Source organism: Nicotiana attenuata, chromosome 6 (genome assembly GCF_001879085.1).
Source record: "Nicotiana attenuata strain UT chromosome 6, NIATTr2, whole genome shotgun sequence".
Taxonomy (NCBI): domain Eukaryota; kingdom Viridiplantae; phylum Streptophyta; class Magnoliopsida; order Solanales; family Solanaceae; genus Nicotiana; species Nicotiana attenuata.
In genome coordinates this window covers 45,077,211-45,092,415 of record NC_031994.1, presented here as the reverse complement: position 1 = coordinate 45,092,415, position 15,205 = coordinate 45,077,211, and the positions used below count along the sequence as shown (strand labels likewise).

The window sequence follows — 15,205 nt, the reverse complement described above, 5'->3', positions numbered from 1 at the left end:
AGGAGTTTGATACAAACGAGGTTAATCGAAGCTCTTGTCTGTGAGCTTCTGATATTTGTTTCAAACTTAATACAATCGAGCCAAGCAGGCATTGGGCTCAAATTTCTTCTTCAGACTGCTTATTTCATCTTGGGCCCAATAGACAAAAAGGCATGCTTAGATTTTCTAGAAAGAATTAGAAGAATCTAGTTAGAAAATAAAATGTATTTATTTGCCTTTATTTATGTACATATCTAATAGGTAGTTATAGGTTGACAAATAGGCATATGAAAGGTGGATAGTTAGTTATGCAAAAGATTCTTTCATTCTTTGTATATATACACATGACTTGTGCAAAATGAATTCATTCAATACACTGGAAAGTTTCAGCTACACAAATTTTCTCTTACGTCAATGAATTCTATTAAACACTAAATGCGGATAAAAAAAATTCTATCCATTGAATTATGTTAAGTTTGTTCTTATTGAGTGCAAAAATACATAAAGCTGCTTTAGTAACTACCAATTAATTATTCAAAATGTTATCTTCTTCAATAAATTGTAAGTACAAGTTGTAAACTCCCAACTTGGAACCAATTGTCGCACAAATTAGTAGCAATTAGTGAAGTAGGTGATAAAGAGAATCTCTGGCTTAATTAGCCCATTTGATGACATTGAATTTACATTGAGAACCACCAAATCTAGTGTTTTAACTTATAAGGATGTTTCAATGATTAGAACAATTCGATATATAACCTAAATTTACTTGTACACAACAAATTAATTGAAATCAGGGACAATCAAATTTTAACTAGTTAAGCTTAGTATTACAATTTTTTTTAAATAAAATTTACTTCATCGGTTTCATTTTACTATACATTTCCTAATCAATCGGTTAAAAAGGGAATCATATTGTTTCTATATTTACTTACAATTTAATTTGTACATATCATCTTATTTATAACCATAAATTAAAAAAAATTATTTCTTTCTTTAACTATATCTCGAGTCAAACTATATAGTATAGTAGAATTAGGAGGAGGGAGTAGTAGTAGTTCGGTTTTCTGAAACAACCAAAACCGATTCGGAAGCTGAACCGATAACCGGAACTCCGGTTCGGTCGATTGTCGATTAAATCGAATGACGCTTCCCCGGTTCACACACTTAGAAGGAAGGTTTTGTAAAACCCTATAAACCACCAATCGCACAGAGAAAAAGAGAAAAGTAAATGAAATTTTGCAATTTCTGAGGGTAAAAGCAATGGCGATCTCAATCAGACGAGCATTAGCATCTTACCGTAGCATTTCCGGTGCATTACGGGCCACAAACTTCACCGCAGATCGTTTCTGCTCTTTGGTTGGCTCAAATTCTAGTCCATTTCCCCACTCTGCCACTACTGAAACAATCCCCTGTTCTTTGCAAACCAACTATCTACTTGAAAGCCGCAGGGGTTTTGCTAAAGGAAGGAGGCAAGCTAGTAATGATTCTATATCCCTTTTTTGTTGTTCCTCAAAATTTACTAGTAATATTTAGCGCATATTCTCTTTGTTGTTGAATGTGTTTACATTTCTAGCGCAATATGCTAATTGTTCACTAAATTAGAGCTCTATAGTTGTCTGTGACCTATTGATGAAAGGTTTAACAAGTTTGTTTATATATGAAAATATGTTACAATACAGTTACTCAGATGGCTGGGCACAGGTTTAACTCCCATTGATATCATGTACTCCCTCCGTCCCATTTTATGTGGCCTTATTTGACTGGACACGGAGTTTAAGAAAGAAAGAAAGATTCTTGAAACTTGTTATCTAAAACAAGTCATAGGCATTTGCGTGACTATTAAAATCATTCTCATTAAGGGTAAAGTAGAAACTTTAAGTTAAATTATTTTTTAAAAATAAAAATGCGTCATTCTTTTTGAGACACACTAAAAAGTAAACTTTACCACATAAATTGGGACAATGAGAGTATGAGCTTTCTCTCCTTTAAATTTGTTTGTTGTTCACATCAATGAATTAATTTCACCAACAAAAAAGAAACTCTTGCTTATTGAAGAGCATCGGTTGATCATTCGAGATAAAAGGTTTCTAGAGTTTGTTCAATACAAACACAAAACTTGGTATCTTTAAGTTTCTTGTTTTGACGTGATAGTTTTATCTTTGAAGTTTCTGACTCTTGCAATCTCTTGTCCTCCACGACAAATTTTTAGGGGAGGAGGTAGATGACTATGATTATGGAAATCCAGCGGCTGCTGTAAATATAGGTCCTAGCATCAAAGCTGCTGCAGTCTCACAAATGGAGGCAGCAATTGATGCATTGTCACGAGAATTGGCCAAGCTGCGTACCGGAAGAGCATCGGCTGGTACATGAACTCAATTTCTGTTGTAAAACAACATACCTTGTTTGGTCTAGGATTTGGACTCACTTGTTTAGTTTATTGGAAACACAGGGATACTCGATCATATCATTGTTGAATCAGGAGGTGTTAAGACACCTCTTTGCAGGATGGCTGTCATTTCAGTGCTTGACCCAAAAACCTTGTCGGTGACTCCGTATGATCCAAATGTAATATTTTATGCAAACTCATATCCATATACTGTCTAGATTTCTATATTTGTTCCATACATAATCAAAGCTTGATTTATGGAGCCATTCTGATGTAAATTTATTCTGATTGCATTGAGGTTGCAAACTGAACCATATTTTAGATAAACATGAACCATGATCAACTCTTTTGTGCAGACCGTCAAAGAATTGGACAAAGCCATTGTTTCATCTCCATTGGGGTTAAATCCTCAAGTGGACAACCAGAGGTTAATTGTGCCAATTCCTCCGTAAGTATCCGTCTGAAAGAGTAATTTAGTCTCTTCTGTTTCTGGCTTCCACCTATTAGTTAGGGTAAAATGTTGAAAATCGAAGTAAAAACTTGGTTTATTCTGGACTTGATAGTCTTTTTTTTTTCTTTTAGGAAGAGAGATTTGGAACCTCACAATTTATAAAATGGACGGATCTTACTCTTACTATAACTTTCATGTTGCCAGTATTTACATGTAGAATGGCTTGAATTAATTTTGTTGATGTAGACAAGACATCGCTATTACACTTTTCAAGACTGACATTCTTGCTAGGGAATATAACTACTTCAGGCAAATGCTTCTTTGCTCTTTGTATCAGCAACATTTTTGGGATATATGATTTGCAATGGACACTTTATGTCCTCTTAGATTTCCAGTGCTTTTTAACTCACCCTCTCTTCTTTTCTTGGCAATCCGTGCAACAAGCAGGTTGACTAAGGAGCATGTGCAGGTGATCCTTGTCAAATTTTAGTTCTTTTTATATGTTTCTACAGCTCATAATATCATCCTCTTTACCAGGCTGTATGCAAGGTGGTTGCGAAATCATCTGAAGATGTTAAGCAAAGTGTAAGACGAGCCCGGCAGAAGGTACACCATTGACCGTACACCCTTTTTTACTTTCTCTGTTTCCTCTTCCTTTCTTTTTTGGCAAGTTCTCCTTTTCCACTTCTTTTCTTTGTTTAATATTCTCCTTCCCTTTTTACATCCATAAGCAAGGCCATAAACCAAAAAAAGAAGGGTACCCTAACAATGGAAGTAAAATACCCATTTCATCCTATTGAAACATAAAAGCCCAAAATGTAAGGAATAAGGGAACAAGAGACACTAGAAATTGAGCAGCACCGGAAGAAAGGAGAAGATGATTGGGCAATGGATGGGATCACACCCGTGTCATTCGAAGGATAAAATAACTGAAGATACCTAAGGAGGGCAAAGGAGAGAGAATTGGTAAATATGTTTTAAGGGTTTTAGGGGTAATAGTGTTGTCGAAAACCAACATATGATGTGATGATCGAAAGTAGTTGCACGTATATTATCTGAAGTCAATAGGAATGGGCTTCTTACTGATTGAGATTGACCAGAATATGGTTCAAGCCAGCTCAAGTTCAGTAAAAGCTGTGAAGAGAGTCAGGCCCTAGCTACTCATGATCTGCACCAAATTCATTGCGAGTTTGTTTGTTCGAAAGGTGTAGTACAGACTTACAGTAAACACTAGACAATTGCATTTGGCTATTACTGAAGTGCTTGATACATGATAAGAATTTAGTTCAGTAGTAATAATCTTCGAATAGAGGGACATGTTGCACACTTTAATTTTTTGTGTCCTTTGTCTTCCACGAGCGTAAACGGTCCAAATTGGACGAAATGGATATTGGTGATTCATATAGCGAACTCCAACTTGTTTTTGATTGAGGTGTAGTTGTAGTAATAGCTGTCTCTAAAGATCCACTAAATTGGTAGTAAGTAATAAGGAGCCAATAATTGGATTTCTCTTACTGATCCAAAAAGAATCAAAATTGACAAATGATAGGGAACCAACACTCGGGACTTTTTTTTGAGAAGGAGAAGAACTAGATCCAACCATTGGATTTTCTTACTCATCACCCAAAAAAAAAAGATTAAGTTGCAAGGACCAACAATTGGTGTTCTCTTATCATAATATATATACAACTATGAGCTGTAGGAAATAGATGGAATGGGAGTCAAAGAAAAGTTTATGCATGATGGTTGTGCATCTGGAATATCCAAACGAAGCTGGAGGTGGTTGAACTTTGGTTATTGCTGGGTAGCAAAGATATGAGTGCTGCAGTTGTATAGAAGATTGACTTTCTGTTTTGCGTATGTTGAAGTGATTGGGTGCGGAGAGATCAGAAACTAAATGGCTAAAAAATATAGTGCGTTAGATGGGTTATAGTGTGTGCACTCAAATTCTGGTAGTATTTAGTTGCAGCTGTGTGTATGAAAAGGTTCTTTAGAGGAATAAGAGAAAGGATATCAGCCTAAGAGAGAGAAAAAATAAAGTATCTAAGAGAGGAAAAACTGGGAAGTTCAAACTAGGGGACGCTAAAAGAATAATTACTCAATTCATTAACCTTCAATTCAGTTTGGCCACTTAAAAGAGGTTGCTGTAATTTTCAGGGCTGTCCTGTTTTTGTAAATTAATGGAGCTCTCCACATAGTTGACTATTTATTTTTCCCACATAGTTGACTATTTAATTTCTTGTTTAGAGTTGGGGGAGTGTCTTTGTGCAATTGTTGTGTTTGTGTGTGTGTTTATGCCATATGTTACACATGGTAATTGGATTCTTCTCCCCTGGTGATGTCCACAATACTCTCCTCACATGATGTGGGCTGTACTGAAGAAGATCTGGTCCATCACCTATTTGTCTCCTGTCCTTTGTGAGGTCCAGTGTTTATATTCTATTCTCGCATTGCGAGACAGCAGCATGGCCTGTGATATCGCTTTAGATTTATTGGTGAACTCAATCTCCACAACCCCAACAAAATGGAAGTGATGAACATGGGGAGAAAAGATGTTGAGCTGATGAAAACAGTTATATGCATGTAGTTTTTGCATTGATATTAAATCCAAGGACTTATGTGACAAAAGAAATCTCGCCTAGTTGATACTACAAGATGTTAGTCCCTTTCTTAAAAGAGATATTTTTTATATCAGGCTTTGGACACTATTAAGAAATCTTTGCCCAAAAAGAAAGACAAAGACAAGGCAGCTTCTGCTTTCTCGGAAGATGATGCGAAAAGATTGGAGAAGGAAGTAAGTTATTTACTTGTTTGTTGAGGAAATTGCTATGTGCTGCTGAGTAATATATATTCTATTCTTTATAAGCGGGTTTATTTGGTGTTGCAATGTATTCTTTCAGATTGATGACTTGACTAAAAAGTTTATTAAGTCGGCAGAAGATATGTGCAAGTCAAAGGAAAAGGAAATAACTAGCAGCTGAAAAAGCAAGTTTTTGTTTTAGCAGAGGCTCATTTAGAGATTCAATTTTTGGCTGAGGCTGTTGAGGGAACTACTTAAGCTCCAGAATTCTTGCGCGCAAAGTCAGAAAAAGACACAAGATATGTTCGAGTGATTATGCAGATAATCGAAGGGAAATATTGTATTTCTTTTCCAAGCTATGTTGTTGACTTGTTGGGTTTTATTGGTTTACGTCCAAAATCATATATCTTAGCATTCTGTGACATGTGTTGAATGTAAGCTAGAACGAAAGACGAGCATAAATTAATGACCTCATTTGACATTTAGAGATGAAATAAAGTTGGAAGTTTAATAAATTTTATACTATGCTTTTGTTATATTAAATTGTTAGATGGTGAGTGACTGAGTTGTAATTTGAATTAATTTTTAAGGCAAACAAATTAACCAACATCTGTCAGATCCTCAGAAACTCGAAAGCATGAGATAATCAACTAATTCAATCACATTGATTAAGAACTACAATCATCAGAAATTGAAATGTTTAAGCACAATCATAACTTTCTTCTGGTTTGGTATATATTTATGATTCTTAAGTTCCACAAACATTGTCTGCTTGAACTTTTAATAGACGGCACTTTATGAAATAGTAGGGAGCAAAAACTCCTAGGTCAGATACCAAACAAAACAGCTGATAATTCAGCTCGCCAAGTTATTTCAATTAAAAACTTTTGCCTTTACAAGAATGTAACGTACAAATATGATTGCGCAAGAGTTGAGAGCTTCATCCAAGGAAAATAAGAGTGGTGAAAATTTCTACTTGAAGTAAAGCTGTAAATTGAGTAGTGTTGATAAGAATACTTTGATGTATGATCACAAAATAAATGCACACAGATAGAGCGAACGACTTAAACTCCAGAAACGTCATATAAACTTGACATCCAAGATGTTGAAATAAAAACTCATATATAATTATTCTTGTAAGAAAATATTGTATTTCTTATAACCTATGCTGTCGGTTTTAGCTGTTTACGTCCAAGATCATATGTCATTTCATTTTGAGACGAGGGTTGAATGCAATCTTTTTTTAAATTCAAAAACCATTTCTTCTCTTTCCCTTCTTACAAGAATAATTATATACAACCAAAATATAAAGCAATTTGCACAGAGCAGAATCATACCAAATAAAATTTAATCATCTGTTAAAGTCGGCTAGAAACATAATCTAGGTGAATATAAGCAATTTTACACTTCACCACTGCCGAATTGAGGATCTAATTGCCAGCTCTAGGAAAAGGATAAAACTGTAGATTCTGTAACTCTATAAGATATCACTTCGATAAATGGAAGATAAGGTAACAATTGTACTTCAACTCTTCTACCTTGGGCACATTACAGATTCTTCACTCATCTCTGCAGTTAGTTGATATGTATGATTCTTTGATGCTAGAGTGCAGTAAATACTACCCTGATCAAATATCAACGAATATGCAGAAGCCAGGATGGTAAAACTCCAAAAAGGGTTGGTTTGGATCAGCCGTACCAACATGATTCATGTTGCAGTGGATAAAAGTACAACATGAAGATTTTAACTAGCTGATAATGCGGTAAGACAAACCAACATGCTTTCTCTTGTCATGAAATTGCTTAAAGTCTCTTCAAGTTTCTTCAGATTGGAATGCAAGGTCAATCTTTTCAACATGAACATTGCCGTCATAGTTAATTTTGTAGGAGATGTCAAGGCCTTCCAAAATAAGGTGGTAAACAATATCATTAGGAAAATGAAGTGCCTCTTGACTGTCATCATCTTTAAGCGTTACATTATCCTGGCAGTCTGAATTCTGAGAGATCATGCTGCTATTTTCAGTCTTATGAGGCCGAATTCTCTGAGATACTGATCGAATGTCCCATGACAGCACTTGTTGAATCAAGTTTTGAAATTCAGTAGGAGAAGTATAAAGTGATATCTTCTTCTTCTTCTCTGTTATTCTTGACCAACAATGGTCAAGAGAGGCGGAGAAGTCGTGAGAGAAGTTAACAGATGCTACAGCTAACATATTATCCACCTTTACCCAATCGGGGACCATTGCTCCAGGGATACTATCACAATATGGAAGATATGGCTTAATATCAAGAACTGGAGTTCCATCAACTAAATCAACACCAGAAATGAAAACTTTATTGCCATCCACAACATCAACCTTTGCAACAGTGAGGCCTATAGGGCATGGACGATGGGGAGATCTTGTCGCAAAGACTCCCATCCTTTCTCCTTTCAGCCTTGGTACTCTTACCTTTGCCTTGAACTTAGATTGAGATGGATGCTTCCATAACTTGTCAAGATCCGTATTTAGATGAAAGACATAGATTATCCAACAGTGAGAATAGCCTTCAAGACCCTCAAGAGATGCAGGTGGAACTCGAGTTGGATCAAATACTAAACATGCTCTAGCGAGAGGTACAATCAAAGGTTGCCTTGGAGTCCCATTCCTAATGAAAAATATTAATGCCACACAATATTATTTACAGTACCATCAATATTAAGAAACCCTACAATAAAACACAATGTTAATGCAGTTGACTTTTTAGGAAAAAAATTAAAACAAGAAAATGTACCTTGTGGAGAAGCATGACCGAGTGATTGCAATAGGTGCCAAAGGATATGAATTATTAGAATTATTTGAGTTGGCTTTCCTCAATGCCTGTTGAGCTCTAATGCGGCCTTGCCTCTCAGCACCGCATTTTTGCAATGCAGCCTTCAAAGATATTTCCAACTCTCGGATTTTCTCCTCATCAGCTCTTGTCTTTCTTCTCCAAAATCCAACACCTATGGCTGCTGCTAATGTAGAAAGCGCCGCGAATACTATGGAGACTGTTAGCAATTTGGTCGCCGCCATGAAAATTAATGACCTAGAACGAAAGACGATCAATAAATATTAATGATCTTCCTCATTTGGGAATTTAGAGATAAATAAAATGAAGTTACAAGTTTAATAATTTTATGAGTTTTTGGCTAAAAACATCTCTGAACTATGGTCCAAACCTAAGATACATCCCTTAACTAATCCAGAAGTTGCAACAACCATCCTTCCATTTAGTTTTTGTCAAGAAACTAACTGCATAAACTAAAACACATGAACCCCCCCCCCCCCTAAATCTCTCAATTCTATCCCTCCCGCCCGATTATGTTCCAGCTTCATCGAAACTAAGGCTTCAAAAACTAAACTTTCTTTCATTCTGAACTTCATAGAATAATCTAGAGCAAGTTAGAGGAAGAAGAGATTATAGCAGGTTATTCTCCTAAACCGAAACACGTGACTTCCCCCCTAAATCTCCTGGTCAAAAGTAGAGATTTTAATCACCACAGGTGGGTGATGACTTATCATGGAACAACTCAGTGAATTTCGCATTACTTTCTGCGGTACTTCAACTATATGGGTATTTTTATCAATGGAGAGTTTTCCTGATAAGATGGAGGCTCTTTTGAGCTAATTCATACACCCAGCAGCCTACTACATAAACGAAATAAAAGATGCTAAATTTAGCTAACTGAATAATGGGACTTGAAATTTACACTTAACATAAATTCAATCTCTTTCAGGAATTTTAGCAAACAGGTAAGGGTCATCTCAACACTGACTTAGCACTTTTTTTTTTCTTTTTTTTGACAAAGGACTGACTAAGCAGATCTTAATTATTGAATGGTTATACAATAGTCTCTTTCAAGATGAAGAAATGAAGAATAATCCTTTTCGTCAACTACATTAGCCAATTAAAACACTGCTGGAACAAGAAAGACGAGAAAGATTATGGACTTGACTTTTACCTTGTTTCATGAAGCGCAATTACAGTGTAGTAAGGCAAATTGTAGCTCTTCCAGTTTTAATGGCGTAAAAGAGTTGGAGTTCAAAATGAAAGAAAAGTTCAGCTTTTTTTTAAGCCTTTTCGCTGAAGGTTGAAGACAGGGAGGCACGGGAATCAGAATATGGATACTAAACGGAAGGATGATTGTTGCAACTTTTGGATTAGTTAAGGGATGTGTTTTGTTAACTCTTGAGTTTATGGGTTCGAACTCTACTCATTTAAATTATTAAGTTTTAAATTAATAATTTGTACATATTCAACAAAAATCTTAAAGACAAATATAGAGTTTACATTAAAGCTACTGGTAGATTATGCCAATACCAGGTATATAAGCGTGATTTCAAATCCAGAGGTTAATCGTACTCTGGCAACTTTACGTAAGGCAGAGTTTGTTTATTTCGAGGTGATAGTGGAAAAGTTGACAGATAAGTCAGAGTTTGGTTTTTTTGAGGTGATAGTGGAAAAGTTGATGGATAAATCACCCTTACTGCCACTCTACATAACCGTTTCGGCTGAATCAGTAACATGTATTCTAGCTCCGCCCTTGTGTGTAAGCATGGAATGCTAGACTTGCAATGGCAAAAAAAGTTGTAAATTTGGAAGGCTACAACTCTTGGTGCTTTATACATGGAAATTGTGTCAAAAGCCTTGTTTGGATATAATGCATATCTTATATTTGTTGATGCAGGTGTACACACTATACAAGGAGAGACATATCTTGACCTTACTGAAGTAATATATGATATCTTTTGAAAAAGAAAAAAAGATGGTGTGTGACGGGAGTGTAACTTGATTTAATTTATAAGGCCAACCAACATATACCAGGTCCTCATCAGTAACTTCAAAACTTGGCCCTACAATCACATTCATTAAAAACTATAATCATCAGAAATCAAAATGTCTAAGCATAATCATGACTTTCTTCTGCTTTGTTAGGAGTATATATTTATAATTCTCAAGTTCCACAAACATAGTCTGCTTGAAAAATGAAAATAACATATAACAATATATCCAGTATATTCCCACAAGTGAGGTCTTAGGAGGGTAGTGTCTGTGTACGCAGAACATAGCCCCTACCTTGTGAGGTAGTGAACAATGAAAATAAATGGCACTTAATCAAAATAATAGAGAGCGAAAGAGCTGATAAATCAGCTCTCCAAGTTCTTTCAATTAAAACTTCTGTCCTTACAAGTCTGTAAAATACAAATGTGTGAGCTTCATCTGAGGGAAAGTGTGGTGAAAATTTCTACAAGAAGTAAAGCTGTAAAATTTAGTGTTTTGATAAGAATTCTTTGGGAGGATCCAACTGTTTCTGGATTTTCCCCGTACGCTCTACAATTCCCTTACATTTGCAAAGAATGTGTAGTCGAAACAAAAAGACCAGAATCACCGGTTCTGGAGAGCTTCAATCGCCTTTTTCCACTGCTGTGCTCGTTGTTTAGAATCCTCAAATGACATAACTTTCTTTGGCTGTATCATCACAAGATGAACAAAAGAGTTAAACTCGAGATGAGTTGGCAAAAAATAATAACAGCTTCACTACCAACATACAATGAAAAGCAAAGGGACTTAACTGTACAAATCTTGAACTGTGAAGGGCTAGTGACTTGAATACTAAGATCATTAGGATTGTCGGACCATATAATGTTCCCTTTGACCACCAATTTTGAGGGATCTACATAAATCAACTTTGGTTTATTTGTTAGGATTAGCTGAACTTTCTTGTTTGTAAGTTTCTGTATCTTTTTCACCATGGAAATCATGAGAACAGATTCACCAGGTTCCAAAAACTGCTTCCTGTTGATGTCATCACAAGAAACAAATTAACACGAATTAGTTACGAACAGGGAAGAGAGATAGAATATACAGCCCTTATGTACTTACGAAACTCTATTAAAAAGAATAACAAGATAATTGCTTCTCAGGTCTCAGGTTCAAATCCCAGCGGAGACAAAACACTAGGTGATTTACTCCCATCTGTCCAAGCCTTGGTGGACAGAGTTACCTAGCACCTGTTGCTGGTAAGAGGGAGTAGGTATCCCGTGGAATTAGTCGAGGTGCGCACAAACTGGCCCACACATCCGGTTAAAATAAAAATTGCATCAAAATATTCTGGAGCGTTTTTCATTATGTAAGTATGTAAGCAGAAGTTCAGGATCCTACCATTTTGAATCGAAAGAGTCGATCGATGCAAGCCTGGTGATGCTACCAGTTTCAGAAGTTGATGCACCACCGCCATTTCCATCGCTAGGTCTAACTGAACCATCGCCAATGTGCGATGGATTCCATGAAGGATCTTGTTCGTCGCCACTGCTATGAGTTGACGGGGCCTAAATGATTCGAACTAGCACCTCAATAATTGTATAAATGTCTAACCGGAAAAGAAATATCTCTCAGGACAAAATAAAATGAGGCTTGAATGACAAAACATAAAGAGGGAATGACTTACTTTTGGCTCCATAGCAAGCTTTGGAGGAGTTTGTGACCTTAAATTCTCCCAATCAATCCCATTAAAAAAAGGATGATTTTTCAGCGAAGCATAACCATCAGGTCCAGCACCAGGCCTTCTGCTAGGATCAATATCCTGAGACGTTGGAGCATTTAAGCCAGTCAGGCAGAAAAGAGAAGATCAATACGAAAATGTATCTAGCATACCACAGACATTTTCCACCTAGCTCGAAGTTCTATAACCTTATTCTTCATAGAAACCCGTAAACGACATTGTGACAAGTCGCTAGCATTAGCACAAAGGTTCTGATCCCGAAATATCAACTACATCTCCTTGAATCAAGCATTGACTTCTTATTACAGTACCTCCTCCTCCCTACTTAACATTAAAATATACAAATATGTAAGAAGCTCCTTTCCCTCCCTGCACTCCCCCAAAAAATTTCCACCAAAGGGTAAGGGGGAAGAAAAAGGAGAATTCTTTCAGTTTATGTTACTTTAAATGCCTCCTTGCCTCTTTAACCCACATTACACAAGCGATTTTTTTTCAGAACTGGAAAGCACTAGCTGCAGTGACCAAAATTTTATATCTGGCAAAACTGCACTCAATATCCTAAGCTTCTGCCCCCTCAATATTTTCAGCATTGAACAACTATATCCTATTAACAAGGAATTAAGTGAAGCCTGATAACGATATATAAATAAAAACAAAAACTTTGTTCTCCACAAAACTCTTAGCTTTCATATCTCCCAACAAAAAAGAGATATTTCCATTAGCAAGGTATCCAATGCATATCATAAATAGGTATAAAATTGCATCTTCGTATCATCTCAAAACCACAAAAAACATTCAAGTAACATCACTTCGGAGGGATTATTCCCTGTTTTATTCAGAAGAGAAAGATAGGTCGATAGACAAATATATGCTCTATACTACCAAGAACAAACTAGATATAACTTTTGATCAGAAATATTATAACTTCGCCAACAAAACTGGTCATCCCTCACTTCAAGCACGTATATAATTTAAAGTAAAAACGCTACACTGTTTAAGTAACAAACTTGAAAGTCCTGAGAATCAGTTTAAAGTGATGAAGTGATAGTTAGATAATCTCAAGCAGAAAGATAAGTTGAAAGCTTCAGCAATAAAACTTAAAGATGAAGTTCAGTCAAATGGGGAAGCATAAAAGATTTAAGAATTAAGACATAAAAGGAGTAAAGGTAAAGTAATAGGGGAAGAAAAAAGAGGAACCACAGGATGGAAGTAAGGTTAAGTATGAAATAATAGCTCACCAGCAACTGATCAATAAGATCTCTGGCTTCATTTGAAAAATAATTTGGAAATCTGATATCTCTGGCAATGATTCTTTGGAAGATGAGCCATTCACTGGCATCTTTAAATGGAGAAGTTCCCGAAAGCATTTGATACAACGTGCAGCCAAGCGCCCAAAGATCATTTCTGGTACGATATGTCCAGAAAACGAATAATGATGTTAGACATATAGGATTCATATGCAACACAAAGAAGGGAAAAAACTTGGCTTTTTCCGAAGCATTGAAATCCATACCCAAAAGTCGCAGGAGAAGAATTTAAAACTTCAGGAGGGACATAAGCAGCTGTTCCCACAAAAGTACAGGCTTTGTCATCTGGATAAAAGAAAAACAACCAATTCAATAATGAGGAAGACAGCAACATACCCTCACGAGCGTCCTCATAGAAAGCAATATTTACCTGATGCCGCGTTTGGAAGGACTGTTATTCTGCTATCCTGCATTGGCTTTACGCTGCCAAAATCCGCAATTTTAATATGTCCATCTGAACTAAGAAGCAGGTTCTCTGGCTGCCAATAAGCAAACTGTAAGAATCCCCCACCCGTCATATATTATTCACGCAACAGTCCACTTTGTCAAAATACCTTAATGTCTCGATGAATCAATCCCATACTGTGTATATATTCAAGAGCATCTACAACTTCAGCTGCATAAAAACGTGCCTCGTCTTCAGACAAACGGCCTTTCTGCACCCACCAAAGTTAAACGCACACTGTACATCAGACAAGTAGTCACAAACTTTGGAGAAGGGAACTACTTTGAAGAAAGGACGGAAACATTTTCAGTAAATTCACGAAAATACCAATATTCGACAGGAAAAAACACAAATGTACAGGAAACTTTTGTGAAGATGTTCATTCTTTTGTGGCACTTCATATAACAACAAAAAAGAGTACATGCATCAAAGTTCTTCATTTACTTACCCTTGTTATTTGATCAAAAAGCTCTCCACCTTCACAAGACTCGAGCGCCATGTCTTCAGAATACAGCCAAATACAATTAAATTAGACAAACAAAAGTTCAACACCAGAACGCAGACAAAATGGAGGAAAAAGACTCATAATGAAGAATATATAAATTACTCACACAGCGAAAAAGTGTCTTGAAAGGTGAAGAATAGTCGGACAACACCAGGATGATCTAGCTGATCAAGTACAATACGCTCTAGTTTCACATAAGCCGTCTTATTTTCCTTAGTGATGAACTTTTTGTCCATGATCTTCAAGGCATAAACATTCCCGGTATCTTTCTTTTTTGCTCTAACAACCTGATATATCATAGAAAGTAAGTAACTATTAAATGGTAAAACTCAACTTGATACAGATAATTAAGCATTGACACCATAATTCCCATTCAAATTAAACTCAACTTGGTAAAATTCAATTTGAGTGTTGTGATCTTTAAGTAATGACACTAAATTTTTTCTTCTTCTTTTTGACAAATCAGATATATTCTATAAATAACACACCAAGACAGTGTCAAAAATGAGAATCTTCTATTTACACCAAAAGCAAATGAAACAAGAATGAGTTTTCAACATTCCTAACATCATTAATGCCATGAAACATTTCTTTTATGAGTATTAATCTCTTCAAATGAACATCCTCTTACCAGAAAATTCAGAAAAAAACTTCAAATATAAACTACACTAAATAATATTCTTCACTTTGGCCTAGAAACTACATTTCTGCAAACTCAAAGACAATGACCATTCTTTTCTCATTTTCGCTTGTGCAGAGGCTTTTTATGATAGGACTAGCTTAATAGAAACCTCCTCCCCCCCCCGCAC

General features: G+C 36.0%; 3 protein-coding genes across 3 annotated transcripts in view; 1 reads left to right on the top strand and 2 right to left on the bottom strand.

Moving 5' to 3' along the window:
- LOC109226917 (ribosome-recycling factor) lies at window positions 1,028-6,136 on the top strand. Its single transcript, XM_019391834.1, has 8 exons — window positions 1,028-1,456; window positions 2,189-2,341; window positions 2,429-2,544; window positions 2,722-2,813; window positions 3,264-3,285; window positions 3,354-3,422; window positions 5,512-5,610; window positions 5,717-6,136. The coding sequence occupies exons 1-8, from the start codon at window positions 1,240-1,242 to the stop codon at window positions 5,795-5,797; spliced, it is 849 nt and encodes a 282-aa protein (XP_019247379.1). The 5' UTR covers window positions 1,028-1,239; the 3' UTR covers window positions 5,798-6,136.
- On the bottom strand, window positions 6,877-9,812 carry LOC109226916 (tRNA (adenine(37)-N6)-methyltransferase). Its single transcript, XM_019391833.1, has 3 exons — window positions 9,599-9,812; window positions 8,389-8,682; window positions 6,877-8,262 (listed from the first exon to the last, which is right to left on the bottom strand). The coding sequence occupies exons 2-3, from the start codon at window positions 8,667-8,669 to the stop codon at window positions 7,431-7,433; spliced, it is 1,113 nt and encodes a 370-aa protein (XP_019247378.1). The 5' UTR covers window positions 8,670-8,682; window positions 9,599-9,812; the 3' UTR covers window positions 6,877-7,430.
- Window positions 10,759-15,205, bottom strand: part of LOC109226915 (3-phosphoinositide-dependent protein kinase 2-like) — a 5,726-nt gene continuing 1,279 nt past the window's right edge. Inside the window, exons 2-11 of the mRNA XM_019391832.1 lie at window positions 14,503-14,683; window positions 14,340-14,392; window positions 14,001-14,102; window positions 13,817-13,925; window positions 13,653-13,731; window positions 13,378-13,543; window positions 12,086-12,220; window positions 11,800-11,966; window positions 11,211-11,433; window positions 10,759-11,106 (exon numbers count right to left, since the gene is read on the bottom strand). Coding sequence (XP_019247377.1) covers window positions 11,023-11,106; window positions 11,211-11,433; window positions 11,800-11,966; window positions 12,086-12,220; window positions 13,378-13,543; window positions 13,653-13,731; window positions 13,817-13,925; window positions 14,001-14,102; window positions 14,340-14,392; window positions 14,503-14,683 — 1,299 coding nt within the window. The 3' untranslated portion in view covers window positions 10,759-11,022. The remainder of the gene's footprint in view (window positions 11,107-11,210; window positions 11,434-11,799; window positions 11,967-12,085; window positions 12,221-13,377; window positions 13,544-13,652; window positions 13,732-13,816; window positions 13,926-14,000; window positions 14,103-14,339; window positions 14,393-14,502; window positions 14,684-15,205) is intronic.

Coding starts and splice junctions, on each gene's coding strand:
- LOC109226917 (XM_019391834.1), top strand. CDS start 1,240: ATGGCGATCTCAATCAGACGAGCATTAGCATCTTACCGTAGCATTTCC. Junction 2,545..2,721: donor TGACTCCGTATGATCCAAAT/GTAATATTTTAT, acceptor TCTTTTGTGCAG/ACCGTCAAAGAATTGGACAA. Junction 3,423..5,511: donor TAAGACGAGCCCGGCAGAAG/GTACACCATTGA, acceptor TTTTTATATCAG/GCTTTGGACACTATTAAGAA.
- LOC109226916 (XM_019391833.1), bottom strand. CDS start 8,669: ATGGCGGCGACCAAATTGCTAACAGTCTCCATAGTATTCGCGGCGCTT. Junction 8,263..8,388: donor CGGTCATGCTTCTCCACAAG/GTACATTTTCTT, acceptor ATTTTTCATTAG/GAATGGGACTCCAAGGCAAC.